This window comes from Tyto alba, unplaced genomic scaffold, assembly GCF_018691265.1.
Source record: "Tyto alba isolate M040663 unplaced genomic scaffold, T.alba_DEE_v4.0 Super-Scaffold_41, whole genome shotgun sequence".
NCBI classification, from domain to species: Eukaryota; Metazoa; Chordata; class Aves; order Strigiformes; family Tytonidae; genus Tyto; species Tyto alba.
In genome coordinates this window covers 15,325,919-15,353,183 of record NW_024881317.1, presented here as the reverse complement: position 1 = coordinate 15,353,183, position 27,265 = coordinate 15,325,919, and the positions used below count along the sequence as shown (strand labels likewise).

General features: G+C 36.2%; 1 protein-coding gene across 4 annotated transcripts in view; it reads right to left on the bottom strand.

Moving 5' to 3' along the window:
- Window positions 1–20,305, bottom strand: part of TEX9 (testis expressed 9) — a 30,307-nt gene extending 10,002 nt beyond the window's left edge. Inside the window, exons 1-10 of one of the 4 annotated variants that reach the window (XM_042804045.1) lie at window positions 19,868–20,305; window positions 19,678–19,769; window positions 18,699–18,762; window positions 17,060–17,130; window positions 13,331–13,379; window positions 12,204–12,289; window positions 10,489–10,667; window positions 6,854–6,936; window positions 4,781–4,954; window positions 365–499 (exon numbers count right to left, since the gene is read on the bottom strand). In XM_042804045.1, the coding sequence (XP_042659979.1) occupies window positions 365–499; window positions 4,781–4,954; window positions 6,854–6,936; window positions 10,489–10,667; window positions 12,204–12,289; window positions 13,331–13,379; window positions 17,060–17,130; window positions 18,699–18,762; window positions 19,678–19,769; window positions 19,868–20,023 (1,089 nt within the window). In that variant the 5' untranslated portion in view covers window positions 20,024–20,305. Of the gene's footprint in view, window positions 1–364; window positions 500–4,780; window positions 4,955–6,853; window positions 6,937–10,488; window positions 10,668–12,203; window positions 12,290–13,330; window positions 13,380–17,059; window positions 17,131–18,698; window positions 18,763–19,677; window positions 19,770–19,867 lie in introns of those variants that run through there. The other 3 variants (XM_042804046.1, XM_042804048.1, XM_042804047.1) reach the window with 3 other exon arrangements.
- Window positions 20,306–27,265: the final 6,960 nt, after the last annotated feature.

Here is a 27,265-nt window from a genome sequence, read left to right as displayed (position 1 = left end):
CTTTAACCAATGAAACTTAACATTACCTAACCAAATTACAAACAGTAGCCACACATAACATTTCTGAAAAGAAATAGGATTAATCAAAATATTCCCACATTGAAACTTAAATAAAGAAAATAAAATCTCAAAGATAACACCCTTGGTTTGCCTGTGTATGTATTAGGTATGCTCCCTTTTTCTAAACACATCTAATTTCCACGCAAATGGAGAAAATCAGAAAGACTATCACTTTATTCTGGACATTTCTTCCTCCTGCATAGGTTACATTTGTGTTGTCCGAGATAACTTACCAAGCCCTTTGTCTCATTCTAGCATTACAGACTGATTACAGATTGGAGTTTGTTCTTCTAAGCCATTGTACCTTGTTACTTTGCCTCAGTCTGTTCAGCTCCACTTTATACCTTTCTGCTTCTTCCAGGGCCCTGTTTAAGCGAACCTCTGTTGCACTCTGGCTGGCTGCAGCCTGCTTTTGTACACGCTTTAGATTCTCCAATTCCTATTTAAGAAGTAAAGGATAAAACCGAACATTATGAATAATGGTATTTTAATGAATACCATATAGACAACATATTTACAGCAAGGCTCACCCTTGAAAACTGAAGAGTCTGTGGAATTCTTTGGCCTGCAGACAGAGTCTGTCTCAAAGACAATTAATTCCACTGTTAAAACATCCCCTTCTCCTTTGACATGGTGAAAAGGGATCTTGCTCATCTTTGTTTTAAACTTCTCTTAGAATAATTGTGGAGCTGAACATGTAAGACCGCAGGATTGACTGAAAAACCTCGTATGCTCGGTCAGAAAAAGAGAAAAAAAATGTTGGTCTGTCTGCTCTGTGGCAGATTTTGGAGCAGTGGCTAGTATTCCCAGCTGCTTCTTCCCACCTGTTCCTTTCACCTCTCTTCCCCAGAGAACATGCACTTGCCAACAAAAAATTAAAACATCCTACTGATGGTGGCTGAAGGTAGTAACTATTTCATCTAGCAGAAAATAGTTCATCAAGTGTTTATGGCAACAATCAGTTCCCTCTTATCTCTGATGATGGTATTTCATAGTGCTGTAAGTGAGGAAATGAGAAAAAGAGACCAAGTTGAGGAACAGAATAATGAGATTAAAGATCAAGGAATATATATATAAAAGACAAAGTAGAAGAAATAAACAGTTCTGGCAGAAAGAGTATATCTTGTGATTTGTGTGAAAAAGAAATAGACTTTTTTTAAAAAAAAAGACTACCAAATTTTTAGTAACGGGCACAGAAAGATTCTTTGAACCAAATCGGGGTAGAGAAGGGATTTCTTGTTAACCTTTTGCTCTGAGGCTGCCTTATTTCTGAGTAATTGTTCTATTTTCTCAATTCCAAACCAGCTCTTGTGGTGGTTACTTGTGATTTCCACATCACTTACCCAAGAAATACATACTGATTGACAAGTGTATGCAGCAAAGATGTTACAAAGACAAAGTTATGACTAGAACAGATATTTCTGGGAAGCTTTGAATCTTCTCCAAAATGGATAAAGGAAACAGAAGAGTAAGATGCATCTCACTAATCCTCCAAAATTCTGCTGGTGAATGTGCCTCCTCTAAGAGTTCACAAAAACAGCTGTTGCTTCAACGTTTTTATTTTGTCCCTAACCTGTCCATCTGATTGATTAAAAAAAATGGGTAAAAACCTGGCTAGTAGGGCAGCAGAGATCCCCCCAGAACACCTGCACGTGCATCAGGGAATGCAAATTCATTTGTTGGAAACCCCTGTGTTTCCAAATAAAACAAGCTGCGCAGCATGTAAAACTAACTCTTTGTCTTCTATCAGGGTGATGGAGCTGTGAATACAGTCAATGAAATCTTTCATGCTATGTATTTTATTTTGCATTAATATGAAAAGCTTTGAAATATAGCCTTTCAAGCATTTAATGACTAAAAAAAAGTTTTCATACAATGCAAATTACGTATCAGCTAATCACATCATTTAATGAAAGAATTCTAATAATTTTTTTAGGGCTTTGTGACATTTACTGTCATACAAAATACTTTATCAAGAATTTTTTTGCAAGTCATCCAGTGAGGGTATATTGTTTAACATATTCAAATTCAAGTTTTTCATCTTAAAAATGCCTGAAATATGTATTTTATTTTGTAAGTAGGCAAGATTTTTGCCAATTCTTCAATACTTTAAGAAAAGCTGGATTAATTTTCTCCTATGATGTTCCTCTAAGAGGAGAGAAAAAAATCCTGTGTTCTAAAACTGCATCCCATTTCAATCTTTCGATATTCTCCACTGTTCTGGCATGGCTGAGGCATTTGAATATCAGTAGGGGGTGTGATACCAGAGATCTTGTCCATGAGTAACCCTCCCACCCAGCAGGCTTTCTTTCCTCCCAGTAGCAAGCATCCACAGCACTTCTATCTTTAGAAAGCTCACCAACACTTGTCCGCCCCCAAAACCATTTGAGAGATAATGTTTGCTTAACTTCAAGGCAAATTATAAATCCCTACACGAAGCCTTAAAAGGAATAAGAGCACAACTTCGGTGTTTCCCTGACCTTCATGTTTCATTACAGCTAGATTGATTTAACAAGTGAGAGAACTCAGAGGAAGGAATGTTCTTGTAGACAGGTGGTGAAAAAAGACAAGACAGGTGATATCATTTATTAGATCAACTAGATGGAAGAAAAGAGGAATGCTGGAAAGAAGAAGATGGAAGTTTTGGAGAGCATCAGAATTCATTTGCTGCCTGAGGTGGGTGTTCCGGCAGAAATGTTCAGAGACAAAACACCAAATTAATTAAATGTAAAAATAAATTAATTACTGTGTTTCAGGTAAATTGTGAAAAGCAGGTGAGAATTTTTGCCTAGGCACATACAAAAAACATTGCAGGGGTCTTAATGAAATTCCCTAAATTGTTGATAATCTAAGGAAGCTTGGGAAAGCATGTATCATAATTTAAGTTTTCTGTCATTTATGTTGCATCACAACAAAAGCAATAAAAGCCCAAAAATCAGGTTACGTTTGTGTTATCTCAACTATACAGAAAACTCTGTCTAGACTGAAAGTGTGAGTCTTGAGAGTTTAGCAACACAGCAGTATAAATTCAGGCACATGTTCACAGGAAATTGTTTTTAAATGTATGTCTAGAATTAATCTACAACTACACTAATTATATAGTGTTGAATAATACTTCATACCTGAAGAATAAAACAGTTTTCAGATTGTGAAGTAAATAGGAGATTTAAGCAGTTACTGCAAAAGGCTTTTTAAGTGCATGGTTTTGGTAGTTTTTTATATCAGAAAAAAATATGTAAAATAACTTATGAATTAGCAGAGAATCATTCATTACATATGCTTGCCTTTTTCACTTTCTTAGTATTTTAAGGAACTACCACTGTCATGATCATGTCTGATCAGTAACGTTGAGAAATTCTAGAAAACACAATGTATTAAGAATAACTGAAACAACTGTGTATGGTAAATCCAGAGCAAAGACAAGCAAGGAAAGGAACCATATCTTGGATATGGTAGAGGTACAGCAGAAGTGAATAAACTTTTCATCACAACAGACATCTCCTAAATACTGGGATAAACTTTCTAACTGTGACGGTGTACAAGAACCAGCATAGACTTTCTAAGGAAATAATGGAAACTGTTATCACAGAAGGCTTTAAGCACAAGTTAAACAAATTTACGTCCAGGATGGTTTGGATAGAATCTATCCTGTCTTGGTTTAAGACAATAAACTAAATGACTTTGTAAATCTCTTTGCCTTATTTACTGTGAGCTGATGAGTAGCATAAGTACTACTATCGAGTATTTTTCCTGGAAGAATCAACAATCAGCATACTTATTCGAGGGAACTTAAAACATCCAAGTATTTGCACAGAAAGGACACACAAACTTAGAACATCTCAGTTTTAAAAGGCCAGAATGCCATTAAGATGAAAGCATGCCTATACAAGTGCATAGTATGATTTAATGGAAGTACAATGAGACTCTGTTAGGCTGAGTTGTGTTCTGTTTCCCCAAATTTTTAAGTGAAACGTTCTCCTTGTTATATTACATGTAATACACAATACTATACATATTATACGATTTTGAAGTCAACCTCTCTAGATCTGAGTAATTAAAGAAAAACACATGCTGCTCTTAGATTAAGTTCCAAACAAACAAAGCTGTGTATGCAGGCCATCTGTTACATCTAGGCACATATACAGTTTTGCATATGTGGCCTACAGCAGAAGCCAGGTTAATTTTGATTCATCCAAATCGGAGTGGCTGGTTTTCCAACAGTCCATTTTCAAGAACAAAGATACATCCCTTCCTTTACCTGCAGAAGAGACTAATAGAAGCTGCAGATGTTTTTTTTTCAAAAAGTCCACCAAGTTCTACGGTTTGCAGTAAAACTCTTATTACCAGAAGTTATTTTTAACAATTATAACTGAAACCAGAAAAATTAAATTTCCCTGTATTTTTCAAGATTCCTTTGTGAATTTTATAGCAGTTTCTGAAAAGGTTGTTTTGTCTCTTGTGGGTCTTTTACACAAGAATTTAATTTTAAAATATAGAAATGTATGATTGTAGAAGCAGAAGAAAAGCAATTAGCAAATATATTACTTCTTCCTTTAAAAAAGTGACTAGACCATTTAAAAATACAATTTCTGAAACTATTATCAGAGATTGAAATGCTAATGGGAACACTGGATACAAATCTATCACACTAGGGTACAAAGGGTGATTTGATGCATTTTTTCCCCTTCCGTGAGATAAATGAGACTAACGTCTGCAATACCTTTTGTAGCACAATCACCTCCTGTTGTAACCCTTCACTTTTTTTGTTTGCTTCTTGAGACAACATTTTGTATCTTTCAGTCTGAGAATGTTGCATACTGATTGTTCGTTGCAGTCTGGTGTTTTCTTCTTCAGTATCTTTAAGCCGAGACTTTAAATTCTGATTTTCATCATCCTGTTTGACAGTAATTAGCACAAAACCCCAAATAAATTATTGCATGGAAGCAGCAGGATAATGTGATAGTGATGTTTTGTAAATAAAAGGCAGTAAAAATATACATATTGTAGATATGGAGTTAAATGTTCTTAAAAAATATGTTATTTTAAAATATTTATATCCTTCATGATGGATTTCACAACAATTTGAAGAAAGGAAACTACTAAGACAAACTAAAAAAACAAACCACCAGTTTACCAGGACAATATTTCAAAAAAAAAGTAACACTTTTCTCATTTAATTTTCTGTAGTCTTTTGCTTGGAACTGTCTTGTAGCAGTATGTAAAACATCTAATTTCTCATAGTTCATAGCTTTTGAGAACTAACTATCAAAATGTTATAGAATAATATGAATAACTGACACATAGTTATTTTGTGACATTTTTATGAGAATAGCTAAATGCACACTAGGAAAAATTCTGGGAAAAAGAAGAAAACATAATTACTGATAAATCAATCAATATTATGTTTTAGGAGATTATGTGGTTTTGACTTAAAAGCAAGCTAACAATCCAGGATGCTTCAAGTATTCAAATTCAAGACTCTCTTAACATCAAGTGAATCCTGTATTAGATTCATGACCTACTGGCAATTACATCCCACATTAAGCATTACTATTTCCAGGCATTTTTTTTTATAACCTTTTAAACATTATAAGTGAATACTAATGTAGGTTATTTCAGAGATACATTATGCCCTTAATTTCTTTAAAAAAAAAAAAAAAAAAAATCAAGGCACATAGAGAAATGGGGTTTCTATGAGAACAAGTCTTTCTCTCCTGTCCTTTCAGCCCCTGGAATATATGTGTCTCACCTGGGAAATATATGTGCTTTACCCTAAGTTTCATGTGACTGTACACACCTCAGAAACTCCCACTTCTTTGTATTTAAAACAGATTTACTGCTTCCTTACAATAATTGGACTGTGAATTGGAACAAAACCCAGAATCTATCTCAAGGCTTTGCCAATATGAAATTTTTGTGACCTCCTGAATGTAATAAAGTGATTTTCACATCAGATACTAGTACCCCAAATTATATATTTACATACAGAGTGCTATGGGGGGAGGACAAGAATAGGTACAAGGTTATCTTCTGTCCTCTGCTATAGTAACTGAATTCTGTAGTATTTTTGGCATGGAATGATGAATTTCAATAGCTAGTTACAAAATCTGATTTGAAAATAAAAATGTCTTTAAAATCTAATGTAACGAATTTCTTCAAATCACAGCATAAAAGTGTTGAAATGCAGAAGAACCTGTACTGATAAAAATTAAAGTATAGATAAAAAATAACAAAATCTAATTAACTCTAAAGATTTTCTCCAGGTACCTATCTCAAAAAACTTATTTACTATAATCCTGCTCCTCAGCTCTAAATTAAAAGCTTGAGAGAAAACAGGTAGGTGGTTTGTCATGTATTCTGAATGTCATCATCACATTTGGGCCTGGGGAATAGTTGGAAAAAAGCATTCTTAAGTTAAGAGACCACAACTAAAAATAATCTAATTGTGTAACATGGAAAGTTAGTTCAAAAATCTTGCTTGATTACAAATGCATGAAATAGAGGTGATCCCTGTGGCAGACACACACAAACTATCTAAGGTCTTACAGTTCAAGAGATGTTTGAGCAGTGGTTCTTTCTTGTATCAAATTTTTTTTCATTAAGTATATTTCACAAGTTCAAGATCACATTTATAAAGAAATCACTATCCTTGACTCTGAATTCTTATGAAATTAAAAGCACCACAACCTTAGCTCTTAATACTTGAAAAGAAAAGGTTGAGGGAATATTGTTGTGATTATTTGTTAAAGAGGAACCCACTCTGTTTCTACAGATGAGAAAACTCAGGGCTTACCTTTTTCCTGCATTCACACACTACACCATCCAGCTCTTCCTGTGTAACACGTAACTGTGCCTTAAGAAATCTAATTTGAGCTTCTGTGAACAGAAAAAGTGACTTTTAATATCCACAAGTACTCATTATTCAATGCAGAAAAGCAAGGATGACGGAAGAACTCACTTTCATCTTCCTGTTTTTAAAAACACGCTACATATTTTATAATTATTAAAGAGAAATAGGCAAATAAAAACTCAGATTTCTGAATAAATGTTTCAAATTTCTCACTTAGGCAAATCTGTGTATAGATTTTTCCTTTTAATGACTGAACTTGAAATCTTTAAAATGTAAAAGACTCACAATTCTCAAAATTGAAATTTATTGGAAACTTTAACCATACTATGCTACGTATTACAGCATTACTTGAGATGGAACTCAAGATAACTATACTGTAGGGTATGTCTACATTGCAATCAATCTGTAGCTGCAATCCATGTAGTTACACTCAAGTAGTTACACCCACCTTTTCCTCAGATCACTCACAAAGAACTGCCCCTGAACTACTGTGAGAATCAACTCAAGCAACATAGGAATAACCATCTCTCACAGTAGGTACAGGGGAAAATAATTAAATGGAGGAGGAGTATCTGGAGCTGAACATGAAGGGATGGATAGGTACACATGTTCATTTGCTGTAATAGAAGTATTTTAATTTCACCCACCTTCCCTTATCAACTGTCAATTGCAACTTAAATAGTAACTCTGCAGAGGCCAATAATAAGTAGGATTTAGGAAAATACCATGAAAAAGTAAGATACAGACTGACTTTTTTCTCCAGTTACATCCTTGCTAGACTCTGGTAACAGTGGCTACCCTGAGATGGAGGCCATATTGAAGCCATCAAGTTTAATACTCTTTCATGTACTTCAATACTATTAAGTTGTTTGATTTTCTTTATAAAACTTATTGTAGTTTGACATTCACAATATCCTATGGCAATGAGTTGGCTAATTTAATGATGCATTATGTAAAAGAAAAACACTTTGCATAGCTTGCTTTAAATCCAATTTAATGTGGCATTTACTTATGTTTGCATTACAAAAAGACAGCTTTCCCTTTACCACTGCTGTTTTCATTACAGAACCTTTCATACTGCCCTCAGTTGTTTTGTTTTCAAATTGAAGATTCAAATTCAAGTTGTTCCACACTTCTAATTGCTACTATATACTCTTTGCTGTGTCCTTCCTAGTTCTGGATCCCGGTTTTGAGATGGGGTGTACAGAACCATAAGACATACTCAAGATGGGATAGCATCAATTATACAATAGCATAATGATAACAGTACAATATTTTGTTTTCTGTTATCTTCTGAAGGATTTCTAACAATCAGTTTGCCTTTTCCACTGTGAACAAGCAATTAGTTTATGCTTTTGGAGATGTCTTAATTAGTAACAACTAAACAAAGTCTAGCTCAGGAGTAGGTGTAATTGGAGTTGTTTTTTCTATCAGCATTACTTTGCAGTCTTTAGTGCTGAATATAAACCTCCATTCTATTACCTCACTCAGTACTTTGAGGTTCTTCTACAACACTTTAATGTCAGTTTTAACTGTAATAACATCACTGTTTCATTTACAAATTTCTTTACCACCTATTGTTCCTTTTCTCCAGATTATTTTTCTGTATATTGAGCAAAAATTGGTTCTTTCTTTTTACCATTTTGTTTCCATTTTGTTTTTTTTTACTCAGCTAGTAGTCCACAGACAACTTCTGTCTTAGACAACTCTATATCATTAAGAGCACTTAGTAGTAAACCTTGTTGAAAATCCAAGAACACAACTAGAACCAGATCAGCCTTGGAAGGTGGCTATGATCCAAAATCAGTTTGAATTCTCACAAGAGATAAAGTTCATTAAACAATTAGATTCCTAATTGGTCCATTTTAATCACCTGATGAGGCTGATAAGGGGGAGGGGTATCACTTAATAGGGTGGTCTTAGCTTAGAAAGTTAACCAACCGTTTTGGGAATGGTAAACAAGAAGAGGACATTTGAGGGATTCTGATACCTTACAAGGTAGAATAGCTGTTTTGAATTCCTGAGATCATCTGAAGATTAATGTGAAGTGTTATGGCACATTCAGGTATTTTGTTCATAGGTGTGGGGGTATGGTAGATAAAAATAGAGCTTAATTTTTAGCCTTCTATGTGTCTGTGATTCTACCATTGGTTGTTACTGCAGAGTTGAGTTATAACCCACAAAAATAGCCCCTGAGAAAAATAATGTGTAAGCTAATGTGTTGGCAGAAGAATGGCTGCACTGTAATAACTTGTGATTATGATATAATGATATAGGACCTAAGTCCAGGAAAAGCACTGCAAAGCTTAGGGAAAGGACAATGCTATGGAACCTTATCAGCTCATTGACCTAAAAAGTCTAGCCCAGGTGTATAAGCCTAAGGAATCCCTTACTAGGAGAGTCCCACTAAGGGATAAGCCTACTCTGTAACAAACCTGTTTAGTATCTACATCAACTTCTTTGTGAAAACTGTAACTGTTCTGTGAGTTTGACACTGCTGGCATGCTCTGCAATAACTTATTTAGCACATTAAGGGGGCATTCAGAGTGTTCTAAATAGTCAATATCAAATTTAAAAAGCAAAAATCAATTCAGAGTATTTTAATTTAAAGTTACAGAAACAATTCTCAGTACTCAAATATATGCCCCTGGTCCCCAAGACCTCACTACTAGACATCAGTAGTAACTCTCTTTGAGTTATCTTGAATATATTTGGTGTAAGCTTCCAGTGCAGTCCATAGCATTTTATTTTTAGTTTAGGAACAAGAACTATAAAAAAGATATCTGAGGATCTGTTTGTGGGGACTTATTAACAGAAGGTGTGCACAGAATTACACAAGGTTAGAAATCAAGGTATTTCTGTGTTGGCATGCTTGTTGACATCAAGCTGTTAGATTAAAAGAAGAGGTTTTCTACATTTTGTACTACCGCAGTGAATCTCGTGCTTGCTTTAGTATTGTAATAACTACATAAACTTACTTTTATCACACCAGAGCCAAAAAGACAGATGTGCATCATGCCTTTAGCTTAATTGGCAAATGCCACAATCCCCTTTCCTACTCTATATCTAGGAGAAACATAAACCCACCATTTGGAGTGGGAAAGTATCTGGAGGATTTTCATTCAAGCGCTGTAGCTGAAACATTACTTCATTTAAGCCACTTACTAAGATCCATGGCATTAATCTAAGAAATGCGTTTTCCTCGGAAGGCAGAATCTGTCCAGAGGACCGAAGCTCATCTTTTCAGAAAGAGATGTTTATCATCATGTATTTCTACTTCCCCAGTGAAATGAATCAAATGTTATGCACATATTCAACATATGTACCCATCCAAATATCTTCCTATAAAGGTGGAAATCAAGATAAAAATTCACTTTTCCCCATGAATATTCATATGTGACCTGATCTTCCTCTAGGACTACAGAAAGAAAAGTCTTCTTTTCCTTTTCCTTTAACTTAAGGGCTTTAGAACTTTCCCTGTAATTTCTACAGAAACTCTTCCTTTTTTCCCCAGAAGAACCCATTTCTAACAATGAGGAAGTAAGAATAAAAATACTTAACCATGGGAGGAAACGTACCTGCTCCAACTTCATTTTCAACATTTGGAATAATATCATCATCTAGACAATCTGGTAAGTCTCCCTTGTCTAGTTTTTCTTCAATTTTGCTTACTGTTTTTGCTAAAGAAAAATCTATGCAGTCCTCCAGTACTGCAACATCATCGGCACTTTGTACTTCCAGGTTTCTTATTCTTGAACTAAAAAAAGCAAACTCTAGATTTTATATTTACATTACAAAAAAAAAAAAAACAAAACAACCAAAAATATAGCACATTTGCTATTTTTAAGAGTAGACAGAGTCATTTACCTAATGCAGCTTCATTGCTTGCATTCATATGGAAGATGCATTGATAGCAATTTCTCATTTTCTTTATGTAAGATACCTTTACCATATTCCACATAAACCACTACAGGATTTTACATATTACAATGTAGGAGGCAGGGAAACCAATACCATTTTCTACAGAGATTTTGTCATGGTCTTCTCATCCAACAACTTCATAACTAAATCGGAGTAAAAGAGAGAAACAGAGGAATATTCTCTTGGCTTTAGCTACTATCCTGTGCCTTAAATTCTGCTATTTTTCCCCCCCACATGTTAACTTGTAGAAGTCCGTCCTCTCTAGCTATACTCCTACCTTCCCGCAATTTTTTTATCATTATGCCTAGACTAGGAAACTTCACTGATCCTGGAATTTGCATACCAAAGTTTTTATAAAACCACAACACAAGGTATGTGACACATCTGCTACACAGGGTATCTCCTCAGCTTGCTTTTATAAAAAGATTACGTTAGTTCCCACAGGATCTGAAGCCCCTAAGTTCTTATTCCAACATATCCTCATTCCAGTGCAGCATCCAAACTCCTTTTAGCTGCTAACTTTCTCCTACAACTTTGGGTTCATCTTGCAGGTCTCATATCTCCGTGATTCCACTTCTAAACCTCATGATGTGGTGCCAGCATGACAGCCTCCTCTGACCTGCCCAAGGGAGGTCCAAAGGGTTCACAAGTGACTTCCAAGTCCTGAAAGACAACCTTGGCCTGTGTCAATTCCATGTTCTGCCACCTTGCAAATTTTTATCCTATTTTGGTATTTGTCCATATCCTGTGGCATGTATAATTTGCTCCCAGGATTATGTGTATTTCTCTACCCTTTTTTGCCTTTTCTTTTCTTTTCTTTTTTTTTTTTTTTTCAGTCCAAATCTCCATTTCTTGCTTTTACAACCTTGAATTTGCTATCTACAGAGCTGAAGCTTTTCAGCTTGAAACCCCTGGTACTATTACTGATTCTCTCTTGTCCTGTGAGCCCAAGATTCACCAAAATAGAGGAGATCCTGAAGGGCCTCATGTTTCCCATCACCAGTCTGATCGCAAATCAGTCTGCAGCAAGCGTCTCTCAGAGTGCCTCCGATGACGTATTTCCCACATCTATGCTCATTACACATCCTTTCACTGAAGCGGTTAACATTAGCTGTCAGCCTTGAGAAGTGCTTGAGCAGAAAGCAACAGCTTCACTGTTGTAATATTAATCGCATATGCTCACTAATAATTTTTGGTACTCTATGCAAGTAAACAGATAGCTACATGGTGGAGCTGACTGAGGAGGACCAAAAGTTTGATAAATTATTTACACAAATATATATAAATATAGAAGCATACATGAATAAAAATAACCTGATAGACAAAAATAGTACCTAAAATATTTTATTACAGAGAGATGTGTATAATATACCTTGAAGTTGTTCTTTTTCCCTTACTTCCAGAGCACGGTCTGTTCTGAGCCATGGGCACGGAAGCACATTTCTTCTTGTTTGCTAGCTACAAATTTTTTTCAGAAAGTAGTAATTTTTTTTTTTAATTAGTTAGGAGTTTCTTTTTTTCTAGTGTTTTCTGTGGGTTTTTAATTTTTTTTTTTTCATATATTCAGACTCAAGGACACTTTTCAAAGCATGCTTTTCAAACTTTCAAAAGCAGTTTTTCGGTTTTATTTGCACTCCTCTTTATCTTGTAACTTTTATGTCTGTATGCCCAAATGATAATACATCCAATAGTCATTTGCTTGTGGAAGTTTTTGCACACATACCCACAATAAATTCATGCATAAGCAAGACTCTCAGCTATTATCAAGATATTAACCATCAGACTGTCAACAGAGTGCATTTATTTGAAAACTGCTTATCATACCTTTAAAAACATGCTATTTTTATGCATTATTTTAACCTTATAAATTCTCTGTAGAAGGAAGATCTGACAATATTTTTGTTACTTTCACCCAAATAAATATTCTTTAAAAATTAGGGGGTTTTCTATTGTATTCTAATAAATAATTGAAGACAGTATTTTGGAAGCTTTAGCTCACCTCCTAAAAGTTTCAATGTAATTTTAATTAGATTCTATCAAGTTTGTTCCTAATCCTAATATCCTTTTTCCATTATATTTCCCTTCCTCTATTCAGTTACTTTGACTACTTGTTTATTATTACATCTAGAAGACAGTAGTACTGTCTTTAGTATTATACTGGTTGGGGGGGAGAAGGGGAGAAAGGAAGAAATGAATTACACTCTAATATTTTGCACTTGGAATTCTTAATTTGATGTTCAAAACACTGAACACTTCCACCAATGCTTTACAGCAGAGGAAACTTAGAACACAAAAATTAAACATGATGCAAGTCCAGTTAACTACCAGTGGCACTGAGAAACCCTGGTAACACTGTCCCTGCAGCACAGCTTTGAACATCATTTTCTTTTGGCTTCCCACCCGTGTAAGTCCCCAGTGCAGCACAGGTTCAAAACCAGAAGTAATACGTGGAAATGATACTACAAGAGAAATTAACCAGGATAGTTTTGATTTTGATACCTTGGCATGTGAGTGTGTAAGAGATGAAACTTCAGGACAGAGTGGATCTCTGCAGAAAAAAAAAAAAATATCACTGAACACGTATAACAAAATTAACATTTTACAATAAAATTTCAACTCCCCTGTCAGAATCAGGAGAATAACATATGTCTAGAATAAACAGTATAGGTAAGGTGGGAATGTATACCAAGTTCAGTCATAAATTCAGTCTCGTTCTCTGTCTTTCCATTCTACCTCATCTGCTATCTAAATCACCTGCTGAATCTAGAGTATCTAATACAACAGTTTACTGATGTACCAGAATCTGAATCTCATCTCTTGCAATTCCAGAGATGGCTGCAACTACCAGCTTATTAGATCAATGATTCCCTTTACCAGGGAGTACTTAGCCAGTATGCAGAGTGTGTCCAGCTTCAACAAGAGACACTGACAATCTGCTACCAAAGCGCTACCATCAACAGTACAGTGGTTAACATACCTACCTGACATACAAATCCATGAATTAATACAACAGAAATGAAGATATAAGCCAGTGTCCTCTACATCCTAAGAGGGAGTGCAATTGTATGCTCAGATTGACTGTTGTCGAGTCAATGGACAGTGACTACCAAGTGAATATGAGGCAGGAGCAATTTATAAATTAAGCCTCACAGAATTGTCTCTGAAATACATATTACAAAAACTGTATCCATTTTACAGATGAAAAAAACAGGAATAAAAAAGCAGCTTACTTATATGCTTATTTGACTGAACACTATGCTTCTTAGTAACTGAACTTCAGGTTAAATTATTATTTTTAAAATCTGCCGGAAAAAAGCAGAAAGTTTTAGCATGCTGTGTGCTATTCAGGTCAGGTTTCTTGTCATATATATAACTTTTTTGCTTTCAGAACGAGTTTTGTGAATCTGTGTTATTACACTGAAAGGCTACTTTTTTACGACCCTTTTTAATTTCAATTAAAATGCTGTCTTATAAAAGATTTGGAATATAATTTAAATTTCAGGCACATCAGGTCACCCCATTTTTTTTGCCCAATTGATTTGAGCAAATATTTACATCTTGCATTTAAAAATTTCACAGACATCCATTCATCAACAAGAATTATCTGCACAAAGCTCCATATTTTATTAATCCAAAAAAAAAAAAAAACCAAAACCAACTGGATAAATCATCTGTGTGTGGTTGGCAACAGACTTCAAGAATAAGATGATTAGTTTTTGAGGTTTTTTACCCTATTTTCCTCATGCTTCCTTCCTATTGGCTAGTTTTAGGAGCATGCAGAAAGTGAGGATTTGCTGCCACAGAAATAGCAGTTATATGTTATTCTTAAAAATATGAAAATGCAACAGACTCTATACTCAAGATCAATAGACTAATTTGTTCCTACTACATCTGTTGTTTCAGGGCCTTCTTTTTAAAAAAACAAGAAAAGCAAAACATTCAAAAAAATCCCCCTCATTGTTCACTAAATTCCTCAAACTTGTTTAATCTTAATAGTTTCTTTCCTCTTCCCCACACCCAACAACCCATTTTTAAAACCTCAGAATACAGTTCTATAGTTGTTTGGTAAGTGAAATTAATGCATAAATCCTGAAAAGGTATACAAATAAGTAGCTAGAGTATTGTGGCAACACTGAAACAGAAGCTAAGGCTTAACAATTCCATCTCTGCATGTAAACACAAGATGCATGTGCATGAGCAAACCCTTTGTTATTTGTTAATCCTATTCAAAGCCTATAGCATGCTTGCCCATGCGCGAACAGTTCCGACGCCATGAGCCTGGCAATGCTCTGAAAAGTGTAAACAAAAGCTGATTTCAGTGCAGTGTCACTGGACCTGCTTTGTCTCTATGTAATTCAAGTTTCTCTGCTAAAATTATGCCCCAAAAATGCCAGAACACTTATTTTAAAATATAAACTAGCTTGGAGAGTGACTTAAATATTTGTTGCCTTTTTTTTTACTTTGCTTACTCATTTTTTTCCTCTTAACCTTTTTTTTTTTCCTTGTTATTACCTCTTCTTTTGCTTCAATTTCTCCCCTTCTTTCCAGTTGCTTTACTGTTCACTCCCCTTAAAGGAATCAATGAAAATTTCAAATGCATATTTCAAAAATATCTCAAGTGCTTCCTTTAGATTTATGGCCTATCTGCTTGCACAGTTTTGATTTTTTTTTTTTTTTCAAATTAAGTATTAAATACTTGGATCTAATCTAATTGAATGACCTCAATGTTCACTCATGGATACTCAGTGAGCCTAATATCTAGCACACATTTCTAATTTTTTTTCAGTACCTGAGGGATTTCAATTCTTCTCTCATGTAAATGTTTACCAGAACACAGACTGTGGTTGGTTTAAGGTGTTTTAATTTATGTAGGTAACTGGTAGATCAGTTGCTACTCTGACATGCTAATTGCCAGTATTTTTTTTAATTCTTCCAGCACTCCCATTTATTTCAAATGTGTACTATCAAAGCTGTTAACCCCCTTTGTGGGGCTGAATCCTTCGATCATGTTACTTCATAAAACAGCCCTGTAACTCATCTCCAGTTTGAAGTTCTTAACAATCTTCTGTCTACTGTTCAAAATCCATCTAGCAGAACATAAAACTAAAGCAAGATCCAGAATTTGTTTGCAAAGCATGATTATGCTTTTAACACATGGAGTTTCTTTTTTTTCCCCTCTACAACTGACAGATAGAGCTTTAAAATAGCTCAGGAATAATTTTAACTATAGTAGCAAACATTTGCTGGTATAGCCAGGCTTCTATCACAGACTTGCTGTTACACCTTTTTGTGTATTGTGTTCACAAAACCCCCTCCTTTTTTGGTTTTGCTTTTACTCTGCACACAAGTAATTATCTTATCATCTCTAGCAGACTTTCATATATACGATTTCAAAACAGTTTCCCAACTGCAGCTTAACATTTGAAGCACCCTGTAGTCTGGCCCTGTATCTTTGTTATCCAGATTAGTGGAATCATAAATTTAGGAACCTACCAGATCAGATCCTTGATAAACTGTGTATTAGTCTATCTTAAATTCACCCACTTCCTGTACTATCAATATACAAACCCCCTGAATAACTAAGTGAATAATAATGCCCCTGAACAACTAAGTAAATATGGTTATGTACCCAGAGGTAATGCATTTGAACACACAGGCCAAAACCCACAGTTGTGAAGTGTGTTCATACAGGCCAAAGGTATGTCAGCTTCAGGAGTGTAATGATATCCAAGTTCCAGAGGGTGGCAGCTGAATGTTTGGCTGTCATATTTTTCTGTTTGCTTTGGTTTGTTGTTTTTTTGTTTGTTTTTTTTTTTTATCAAGCACTTCCTGTCCCAGGAACATTTAGGCCAAGTTAAATGTGAGCCAGTATGTATTTCTTTGCTTTGTCAGCTGAACTGGTTATAAACTGTCTGCTGCTGAGTGTCTACTGTTTTGTACTGCAAAAAAACCTGTTACCTTACCTTGCTTTTTTACAGATGTTAGCACTAGTCAGCATCCTAGATAGAACATTTCAGCAAAACTAAGACTTCCTTGAAATAACAAGGAACTACACTTACTTAGTACCAATTGTTTCAAATAATAGGAAAAAGTTTAGACTTAATTAATCCAGTATGTTGCAAGGACAGATAAAACAGGAGCATGACTAGGGCACAAGGCAGCGTGTGTGTGCTAGACCAGTTTAAAAGATTCCCCACAAATTATATGCAGCAGTTGTAAAGAACATACCTCTGTCTGTCGACTTCACACAACTTAGTCTGTACTGAAACTGGTCTAGATAGTATCTCCTGTTGGCCTTTCTTTATTTAAAAAAAAAAAAAAATTGTCAATTTGAGGGGAAGATAATCCATTAACAAGGAACTATATATTTGTAAATCACAGATCACAACAACTACAGTCTACTATGGAAAATAATTAAAACTGTAGTCTAATGTGGAAAAGAACTTCTCAAACACAGGAAAAGAGTGAAAAATTAAAATGCCATTGTTATCTCCAACATTTATTTCTGCTCCGCAACATGTAATTGCCTTTTGCCTGTAAAATTTTTGCTGAGTTTAACATCATCTGAGATGCTGTTACCCTCCCTCTTTTTTCTCTGAAATGCAGTAGTAGAAAATGCACATCAGGTGGAACAAATTTTCAGTTTTCTATATTGCACAGTAAGCCTTAAAAATGAAATCTTTATTCATACAATATGACCATAATTAGACACTGATATGTTGTATGTACTTTAGAGAAAAATTCAGTCTGAATGTTCGGATAGCTTCTATGTTGCTAAGTTACAGTTAGAAAGCATAATCCAGAAAAAAAATGCAGTTATCCTGTTTTGATTTTTTGGTTTTATTTTTGTTTTTTCTTTTAAACTTTGACTGTTTTTCTTTTGTTGTTAAATGTATATCTGTGCAATCTGGCAGTGCCATGTGGTATATTAAGTGTCCTAAGAATATTTGATCTTCTGCTGTATTTAGAGAGGGAAAAAAAAAAAAAAAAAGGATGGGTTTATTGTTGCTGTTTTTTAAAAGAAAGAAACTAGATGCTATTTTGGCTGCTTCATCTGCTTCTGTTCAAATGCCAAGCAGTTAGCCTCAACTTGTCATAGCTCAAGATAAGAATATGTTTTCACAGGACATAAAATTGAAGTTTCAACGGTAGGAAAAGTACATACAAGTATAGCTTTCCAGAAGTCTTAATTTGCTTTTTAAGCCTTATTTATCTAAGTGAGTGCATTTACAATGAATGTATCTAATATGCAGAACACCTCCAAACAGTTTTGGGTATAAACCATACCTCTCCCCTTCCCTTTTCTAAATTTGTCCAATTTTCACATAAAAACTTGACTCTATCTGATATCCAGCCACACCAATGTTAAAAGACAATATTGACAATAAACAGGAAAATTTTCTCAGAAAGTTTCCATCTTAATAACTATACATTTTCTATTTATGTTGCTTATACTTTGTATTTCTTTCAGCTTGAACAATGTGGATCCTATTTCACTAGGATGTTATTGCAACAGTATCTGGTTTGCAAATACTTTTTTTCCTTAGTATTCAAGACATAAAAACACCTACAGATACTTTTCTTAAACAACCAAACAAGTTTTTAATGTAGTTTTAGGTATATATCTACACAAATGCTCTATGCATCTGTGTGAACTTCTACCTACCTGATGAAATTATATAAAATCTGGTTTTGGATGTGTGGTTTTAGTAGAAGTATAAAATTTTGAGAAAAAGAAATTAAAAGCTTAGATTGCATTTGAAACCAAAATACTTATAGTTAGGTCTAAGTAATTTGTTTTGAAACATGATATTGTGTGCATGTGAATCAAAGCTAAATTATGTAACAGTCTGCATAACCTACTCACCATTACTTCTTCAGCCTGACGCACCAGTTTTTCTGTTTTTGCTTCTAATTCTGCATTCAGTTGCCTGAAAGAGCAAGAATGCTTGTCCCTGAGTTTTTGAAATATTTAAAGGAAATAATGTAAGCATGACAGTATCTCTGCCTGAACTAAGCAAAATTTTAGTAACTCCCGTGAAGGAACATCAAAATATACTTCAGGGTTACCAACTTCCTGGGTTTCTCTCAAATCAATAGTAATAAAACACCTATACCCACTAAACAGTTATTTTTAAGCTATAATTCTGAACGGTAAAGGGCGTCCTTGTTTTTGGCCATGTCATTGCTTAATACACATTTTGTTATTTCCTCAAAGCTTTAACAGTCCTTTAGGTGTACTTAGCAGCAGGGGTTGGGGAAAGACGTATATGATTACACTACCTGATCACATCACCAAGATGTGTCGCTGTACATATGTACAGGTTGGAATAAGCTTGTGTTTTGCATGCTTCACTTTATAGCTTTTCATGAAGTGTGACTAAATGAGTTTCTGAGACATCCTTGTACATCCTCACTATTCACAGGGGCTGAGAACTGACAAGTAACCAAGCAAGTGCTTTTAAATGTGCTTTCACTGCATTTGTCACAAGCTTTAGAGCTTTTAAGCTTTCTTTAACAGGCTTAAGCATATTCATAACTTAGATGTCATATCAGTGTTTTAAATGCAGAAAAATGTGACGTCCAATGTTGTGGGATCCAAGTGAGGCCTAGAGCAGAGCACAGCCTCCCACGAGGCAGTGTGTAAAACGGCGGCAGGAAGCCTGTACCGCGGCGGGAGAAAGTTAAAACCTTGCTTTTGGTACTCCCATCTGCTCGCTTTGGGGAAACGAGTTGAGGGACCCGGATACAGGGTGTTAACTGCAAACTCCGTCCGGACAGCCAGCAGCGAGCGGGCTACGGCTAAACTGACGGGGCCTGGCCGCCGCCCCCGGCCGCCTCCTTACTTGTACTCCGCCTCCTTGGCCAGCAAGTCTGCGCTCACCACGCTGGTCCCCGCGGCGGCTGGCGGCGCGGGCCCGCCGAGCGCTCTCCGCACCTGCGGCGAGGACGAGTTAGCATGGGGTGGTGGCCACGGCACGGCCACCGTGCCCCGCGGCCCCCGCTCGTCTCCCCGTGCCCGACCCGCCGCCTTACCCCGGGCCGGCCCCCGCACCGCCGCACCCCGCCGCCGCCGCCCGCCGCCATTTTGTTCAGGCGGAGGCTGGTGCGTGGCGTCTCCTTCGCCAGGGCAACCGGCTGCCGCCGTCCCCTCCTCCGCCGTGGCCCAGAGGCACGGCCGCGTCGCGGCATGCGTTACTCCCGCCGCGGCCTGTAGCCCTGGCCAAGCCTCCTCCTGCCCGCTGGATACGGAGGGCAGGGACGGGGGCAGCCATGTTTCATCCCTTGCTGCCGGATGGCAGGAGGCTGAAACACTTGGGCCCCCTTTCCCTCGCCCCGTGTGGTGTCAGGACCGCTGTGACGGTTGCAGTCCGAGGACGTGGGGACAGGAGCCCTGACCAGAGGCCAGGGATAAGCTGGCTCCTGGCATGGCACTGCACTGCCATGGCTTTGGGTGAGGGGGAAGTGCTTAGGTCTGAGGTGGCACTACATTTAACTGTTGTAATAAGTATTTATTACAACCCTTCTGTTTGAGCCTTTTGGCCTTGCTACATATTGTCCTGTCACCAGCCCTTCGTTTCAGTGTATTAAAGTTCTGCATTTGCTGCACTGTGACCCCTGTTCCGCCCTATTTACTGCTCTTTTGTGCTGTTGTTTCTCTGCATTTTCTGTTCCCGGTTTTCTGTGATTGTTGTCTGTTTTTAGCCTTGTCCTCTGCCATGTGTTTGCATCTCTCCATTATTTTTGTCCCTCACCCCCACACTGTTTGATTTTGCAGCATTTCTCCTTTGCAGTCACCCACGAGCCCGTTTGCACTCTCATCCGTCACCCTCCCACTCACCTGCTCATTCACTCCAGTTTCCTTTCCCAGGTTTCTAACAGATACTGCCCCACCATCCTGCGCCTATCTAGGTAGCTAGGTTATCTATATAACAAGAATAATACAGTTCTTTACACTGAGTCACACGGACCATATATGATTTTAATGAAGAGATTTGCTCAGGGGAAATAAGAAGGGCTTAGCTGACTGGAAATAGAAGGTCTGTGTGTAGTTGAAAGATTTCTGCAGAACTATTAGTTGTAAAACAGAAGAAATGCTTGGAGGAGATTAACTTTGGGCACTGAGACGTGCAGTGTAACGGGATAAATGGAGGTGAAATGAAAGACAGGGAAATGTGATTCGTGGGAGGCAAATAATAGAAATATCAATATAGAAAATGAAAGTGCTTAACAGTAATATTGATACAAAGGTATTGACACAAAGGGGGAAAAGAGCCTATGAAAAAAGTTACGGAGATTTTGAAAAAAATTGTCAACCAAGAAGTCAGTCCACTACAGTAATTTTTACAAATTTTTTGTTTTACTAATAAGAATAGCAAGAGGTTAATGGTGGCCTATCAAAAGAAGACATGCAGAATTCAACTCCCTCTGTTATGCTTTTGATTTGGAGAAAGAAGAAAAGGCAAGGTCAAAAGTAGAAACCAAGCCTCCGGGGTGGGAAAGACTGATTTTCTTAAGTAAATTGTAGATTCCACGGGAGATTGAAGCATCATAACCAAAGCAAAGTTTTAGAAACCTCTCTAGTATAGTTTAGTGAGGTTCTGGGGAATTTTGAGAGAAACAGAGGAGCCAAAGAAGGTTGGCAGTATGAAAGCTACAAGGAGAAATATGCTTTTTCCAAACAATAACAAATACTTTTTTTCAAAAGAAAAGTACTATTTATTTTTGCAGAACTAAAATATAATCTTATTAATATTCTTACTGTTTTTAAAGTTCTCATCCAATATAGCTATAAGATCCTAACACCTTAAAAATACCAAAAGTATTAGCTAGAGGATCTCTACTAGTTAGATACTGAGGCAACAAAATCACTGGTTGAGATTAAAGAGATTAGAGCTACTGGTTTTCTAGCCAGCTTTTAGCTAAATCTTAATAAACAAAAGAGGGGTAATTTATTAAATCATAAATGATTAAATATGTTAAACACAGCAACATGAGGTTCTTTTTGTTTAGAGCCCTCTCAGAATAATAACATACATATATATATTAGGATTGCAGATTTGCACAATTTTTATAAGATCCACAACATGATCTATTTAATATGATTTTCATTTTATTTAAATATTGTATCAACTGGATTTAGAATTCAACTACCTGTATTTGAAATAATATGAAAAGATTAGTATGTTTAGATAAGTATTTCTTAGTGAACTTTAAAGTGTTGTTCCTGAGATGTAGAAAATAGAAATGAGAGGTTTCATTACATTCTCGATCCCTTACTCCATTAAGGTTTTATCACTTTAAAGTTGACCTGATGTGACCTTAACAGTTGTGGTTAATTCTCTAATACATAGTTGGTAACTGGGTAGAGAATAGGCTTATAGTATAGACAACAACCAATAGCAAGATACATAAGGAGGTAGGAAAATTTATCTCAGTATTTATCTGAGAAAAAAAAAAAAAGCATTTGAAAGCACAGCATTGGTATGGTATAAGATTAAGCCAACTTTATTTGTCAGCAGGTTCCCATTTTCCATTTAATCATTTTTAAAAAGGTGACTCAAATATCAGGACTGTAAAATTAAAATGGTTTTGTCATTTTGAAATGAAGCGTACATCAGATGAGATACAGATTTCAAACAGATTGATGTTTGTGAGCATAATGAGCTGTACTTGGGACCTATTGCTTGGGACCTCCATAATTAGAGTAGTACACCATAATTCTGTATTTTCTAAGTGTTTCAGTTTTTCTTTGTTTTTTGAAGATTACAAGGTCCCAGAATAAAATGACTCAAATAGAAATGCTAGATTCCAAATTAAGTGGTTCATTGCATTGCCATTGTTGCTCTTCCAGTGGAGGAGGTAGATCACAGAACCAAAGAGCTCAATCAATGTAGTTGGTAGGACTGGTTCAGGACAGAAGGGTGTGCATAAGCTGGTATGATGTTAGAAGAGTCTCTTACAGAAGACTGCTGAGGATAAATATAAACTGCTTACCTTTGATTAGATCAAAGAACATGTGTTATTTAATTGTTACCTATTACCTTTGATTAGACCAAAGAACATGTGTTATTTAATTGTTACCTATGTCCCTCTTTTGTGATCTCCCTCTCCTCCCCTAATAAAAATATAAAAGCATGAGATTTTTATATTAAGCTATTATCTTTACACTTCTGGACGCATTTTTTATTCACAATGTCTTCTTATTGGCTTAAAGATTCATTACAGAGAATTTTCCATGCTTCTCAAAAGTTGTGACATTCAGTAGAGACCTAGAATACTATCACCAGCCAACATTGTAGGAAGGGACAGGATTTCACTGTATATATAACACTACTTGTCAGAAACAGAGGAACAATAGTGGTTTAGGGCAACATTTTCTTCCATAAAAATCATTGCAAATGTATCAGGCCAAACAGACAACCGCTGGCAACTTTGCTCAAGTTTCAGTATTTGTTTTTGTTTGTTTGTTTTAAAATAAGGCCCATGCTAAACAAATAAGTATCCTTATATATGTGCAAAAATGCTTACCATTTTTAGACCAAGAATCATGCTAAGCACTATATAGTGTCTTTGGTATGCGGTAGAGCTAAATTCATTTAAACTTTCATATGTATGAGAGAGGCCTGTAGTAAAATATTACCACTGTTGATTCCACCCCTAAAAGGAAAAGTCCTTTACAGGACTTGATGCTGCCTGCTGTACCTCCATCCTAGGAAAGAAGGATGCTTCACAGAGGCGATATAACACAAAGTGTGTCATTCTTCCTTGTACGCTAGTTTATTTGACCAGGACAGTCTGTACTGCTTAGATTGCCCTGCTCCAGGTTAAGTGGTCATGGAGAGACTGTTTACTGCACCACGTTTACACTCTTGGGTCTGAATGCTGGTACTTTTCTCAGTCGACACCCGCGTTCTTAGGCACAAGAATCCAAAGCAGTCCAATCCACCCTTGAAGGAGATGTGTGTTACCACTGGAGCTGCCTCCGTTGCTGCAGTGTGCCACACAGCGCTGCCATATTTCGTGGTCCACGTGACATAAGCTGCCATTCACACCATGCCTCTTATCGGCGGGCTTCACAAGCAGGGCATGCACAGGGAGCCCCGTGCAGAACAAAAACCACAGGCTGAACCCAGTCATAAGGAAGTAAACCAGAGACAGGCTGACTGCAGCACTTGCAGATGAAGGCAAAGAATTTAACGCTAGCAGGCAGTTGTTTGTTTACTTATTTATTCTAAATGTACCAGAGAGAATGTCAAACTTGCATCCAAAGCATATCACCGTAACCTAAGCAACTGTAACAATTACAGCCCCTTCACACTTGAATAGTTTCCCTACCTTAAATTTCTGCTTTGCTTTTCTAGTTCTAGTTTCCTGGAGGGGAGAGAAAGAAGAGCAGAATTTTGGAATGAGTTGTACGTGAAATTTAATACTTAGCAGCTTTCTGAAAACTTGGATTTCTTTTGGCTCTAAATACTCATCTTAGTTTTTACTTTATAAGATACAATTGCTATTTCATAGTCCTATTGTGTGGAGTGAAGTAACAGCTAATCTTGAATTCACCTAAAAATCAGACTAAAATACCTGATTTTTGTGCAGTAATAGGAAAAAATAATAATGTAAACTCATGTACAGCATTTTCAAACATTAGTGGAGTTGTAGGACCTAGACAATGTGTAGCTATTAAATCAGTAATCCAGACATCAAGGGAATTCCCCAGACAGCTGTTGGATTTTTTTCCCCCTAATCAGTAATAATAATCCAGTGGTGTTTGAAATGACACGATTGTATATTGGAATGTATTTTTGTGCTGATGTTTTTTCATGTATCTCTAATGGCTCACTAAAATACAAAGAAGACCAAGTATTATTAATAGTCATGCATTTCTTATGAAAAAGCTGCTAGATGTTCAGATATATGAAGCCTGCAAAAAATCTTTAGACCTTAGTGACAAATATCCTAAGCTGGTTTTCCATCAGTATAGCCTGGTATCTTTTGTTTTCTAGCGGAATGACCCTGATGGATGTTAGTTGTTTGCGTCAAGTTTTGTGTGGCACAAGTTGGGGAGCTGTGTGGGAACTAAGCACGCAGATTTTGTGGGACAACAGGGCTGGGGGATGGGCAAGCTGACCTAATAAGTCTCTTCCATCTCCAGTGTCTCAAGTTTTGCTTTCATATGGATTTCAGTGCGATGGAAATGTTTATTCTGTTCCTAGTAGCTGTGTAGACATATACAATACCTAGCTTCTAGGCTAGTCCAAGTTTGGTTTTGTTTTTTTTTTTTTATATATAGTCATAACTAGCATATGTAGGCTATCCAGATTGCTATTTAAAAATACAAACATTTTTCTTTGTTCTTCTCTGCTTTGCTGCACTATTGGGGTTTACTTATTTCAGTGTCATCCTTCCTAACCTAATCCAAACAATAACCTTGGCTCAACAATTTAAACATATTGAATCCCCAACCAGAGTAGTTTTCCCCAGTAATACTCTGATTACAGCAGCTTTTATGTCTGAACAGGAAAGGACTTTAAACACTAAATCTCATCATCACTGTAAAAAAATAAGTGGTGAGCATCAGTCACATTTTCTTGAAATACCACAAGTCTTTCTTGAGGCCTAATCCTTTAATCTCTGGATTTTGGGCACTTCTTTTCTGATTACTAGGGATCAAAAGGTTTGGCAAATACTCTTCAGACTGCTCTTCAAAGTGGTCACTGTAATATTACCAGGTTGTCATGACAAATGTATGATTTTTTTGTTGTAATAGTAGCTGGTATTTTGGGGAAAAAAAGAGAAGTTAGTTTATCAATGAACAGTCTGCCACACTGAAAATTAATTAAAAAGCGCATGGTCCTCCAGAGAATTTCAGAAGATGGCAATGTCAAAATAAAAGGGAAATATCCTTCACTGATGATGGAAATTCCTCCTACTGTGTAAGACACAACATTTCCTAATGGCAGGTACCCTTAATGGCCTGTGGCAACATATACAAATGCTGTTTTCCTGTTTTGTTCCCCAAGCTAAAAAATAATAATTAATTTTACTGAAACTAAAAATCTTATACCATTTCCTACCTGAAATACTATCTTGTGTGAAGTTACGTTAAAAAAAAAAAAAAAAAAAAAAAAAGAATTTTTCATGTAGACCAAAATCAGTACTTTAGACCCTACTACCAGATAGTTTTGTCACATGTTCATTGGTCTGTTCTGGAAGTATACATTTTTTTCCAAAATAAGACAATTTCTTCATCTTATTTCAAACAAAGGCTACATAACTTGATACAAATCAGTGACTCATCCTCCCCAAGTTTCATTTAACTTATTGCAAACTAGAAATAAAATTGGGCTAAATATTTTTCCCTATATTTGATCACTGGGACTCCTAAAGGCTGTCACTTTACATGTTAGATCTCTGTCTAAAGAAAACAACCCCATCTCACTTAAATTTAAGAGAGGTAACAAGCTGCTCTTATGAATAAATTACTCTTTTCAACAGAGGCATGCTATTGACAGGTCAGATTTTGAAAAAGAAACAATGTTGTTACCTAGATGCAGAGCCCTGCAGTTGTAACAGGAACAAGTGCAAATCTGTCCATGCTATTTCTGTTCATCACAGCCTTCATTCCTGGTCTGCATTTATTGTTCCTGTCTATGCACTTGTCAGTAAGAAATCCAATAGTGTATTTAGTACCAAAAAACCTTAAAGCCTGAAAGAGCCAAATACTTTTCTGCTCTTTTCATGAATATTTTATTTGCATAGGTGTGTCATCACTTGTATCCAATTCCTCTTCACTTGGAAGATTATGTTCTGCTACATAGCATACAGTTCATTTAGAAAATGCTTTTATACTGTTGCTTTCAAGGGGCTTGCCACATTGTATATTTGAGCATACATTATCAAGGGTGAATGCAGATGAGGTCTTTCAAAATTATTTTTCTGTGTTGACACCAGCACAGCAGATCTGGCCTTTACTATTAACTTGCATATTTTTATTAATTTTTCATTCAGTGCAGACTAAGACGTAATGCTTCTAAAATATTCAGTGACTATAGTGTGGCATCACTGGGCAAGTTAATATTATGTAACATGTATAAACAAGTTCTAACGTTTTAAATGTGTCAATGTTAGCATTCAATGTTAGCCTTAAACTAGAATAACACATGTTTTGGCATTTGCTCATTCTACGTTGCTTGATAAAAGAAATGCTAATTCAGTCTATATTGTCAGTTCAGCCCTTGGCTTCCCTACTAATGCCTACTGTCTGTTAGAAAACTTATTCCAGTGTAATAATGTGGATTAAAAGTCAACATGCATGCCCCCATGTAAACCACCAGTATGGATGCACTTGACTTGTTAATGCATTAAACTGAAAATTATTTCAGCTTAGAGGTGGTACAAACTTTTTCACTAACTGTAGTAAAAGATGTGTAG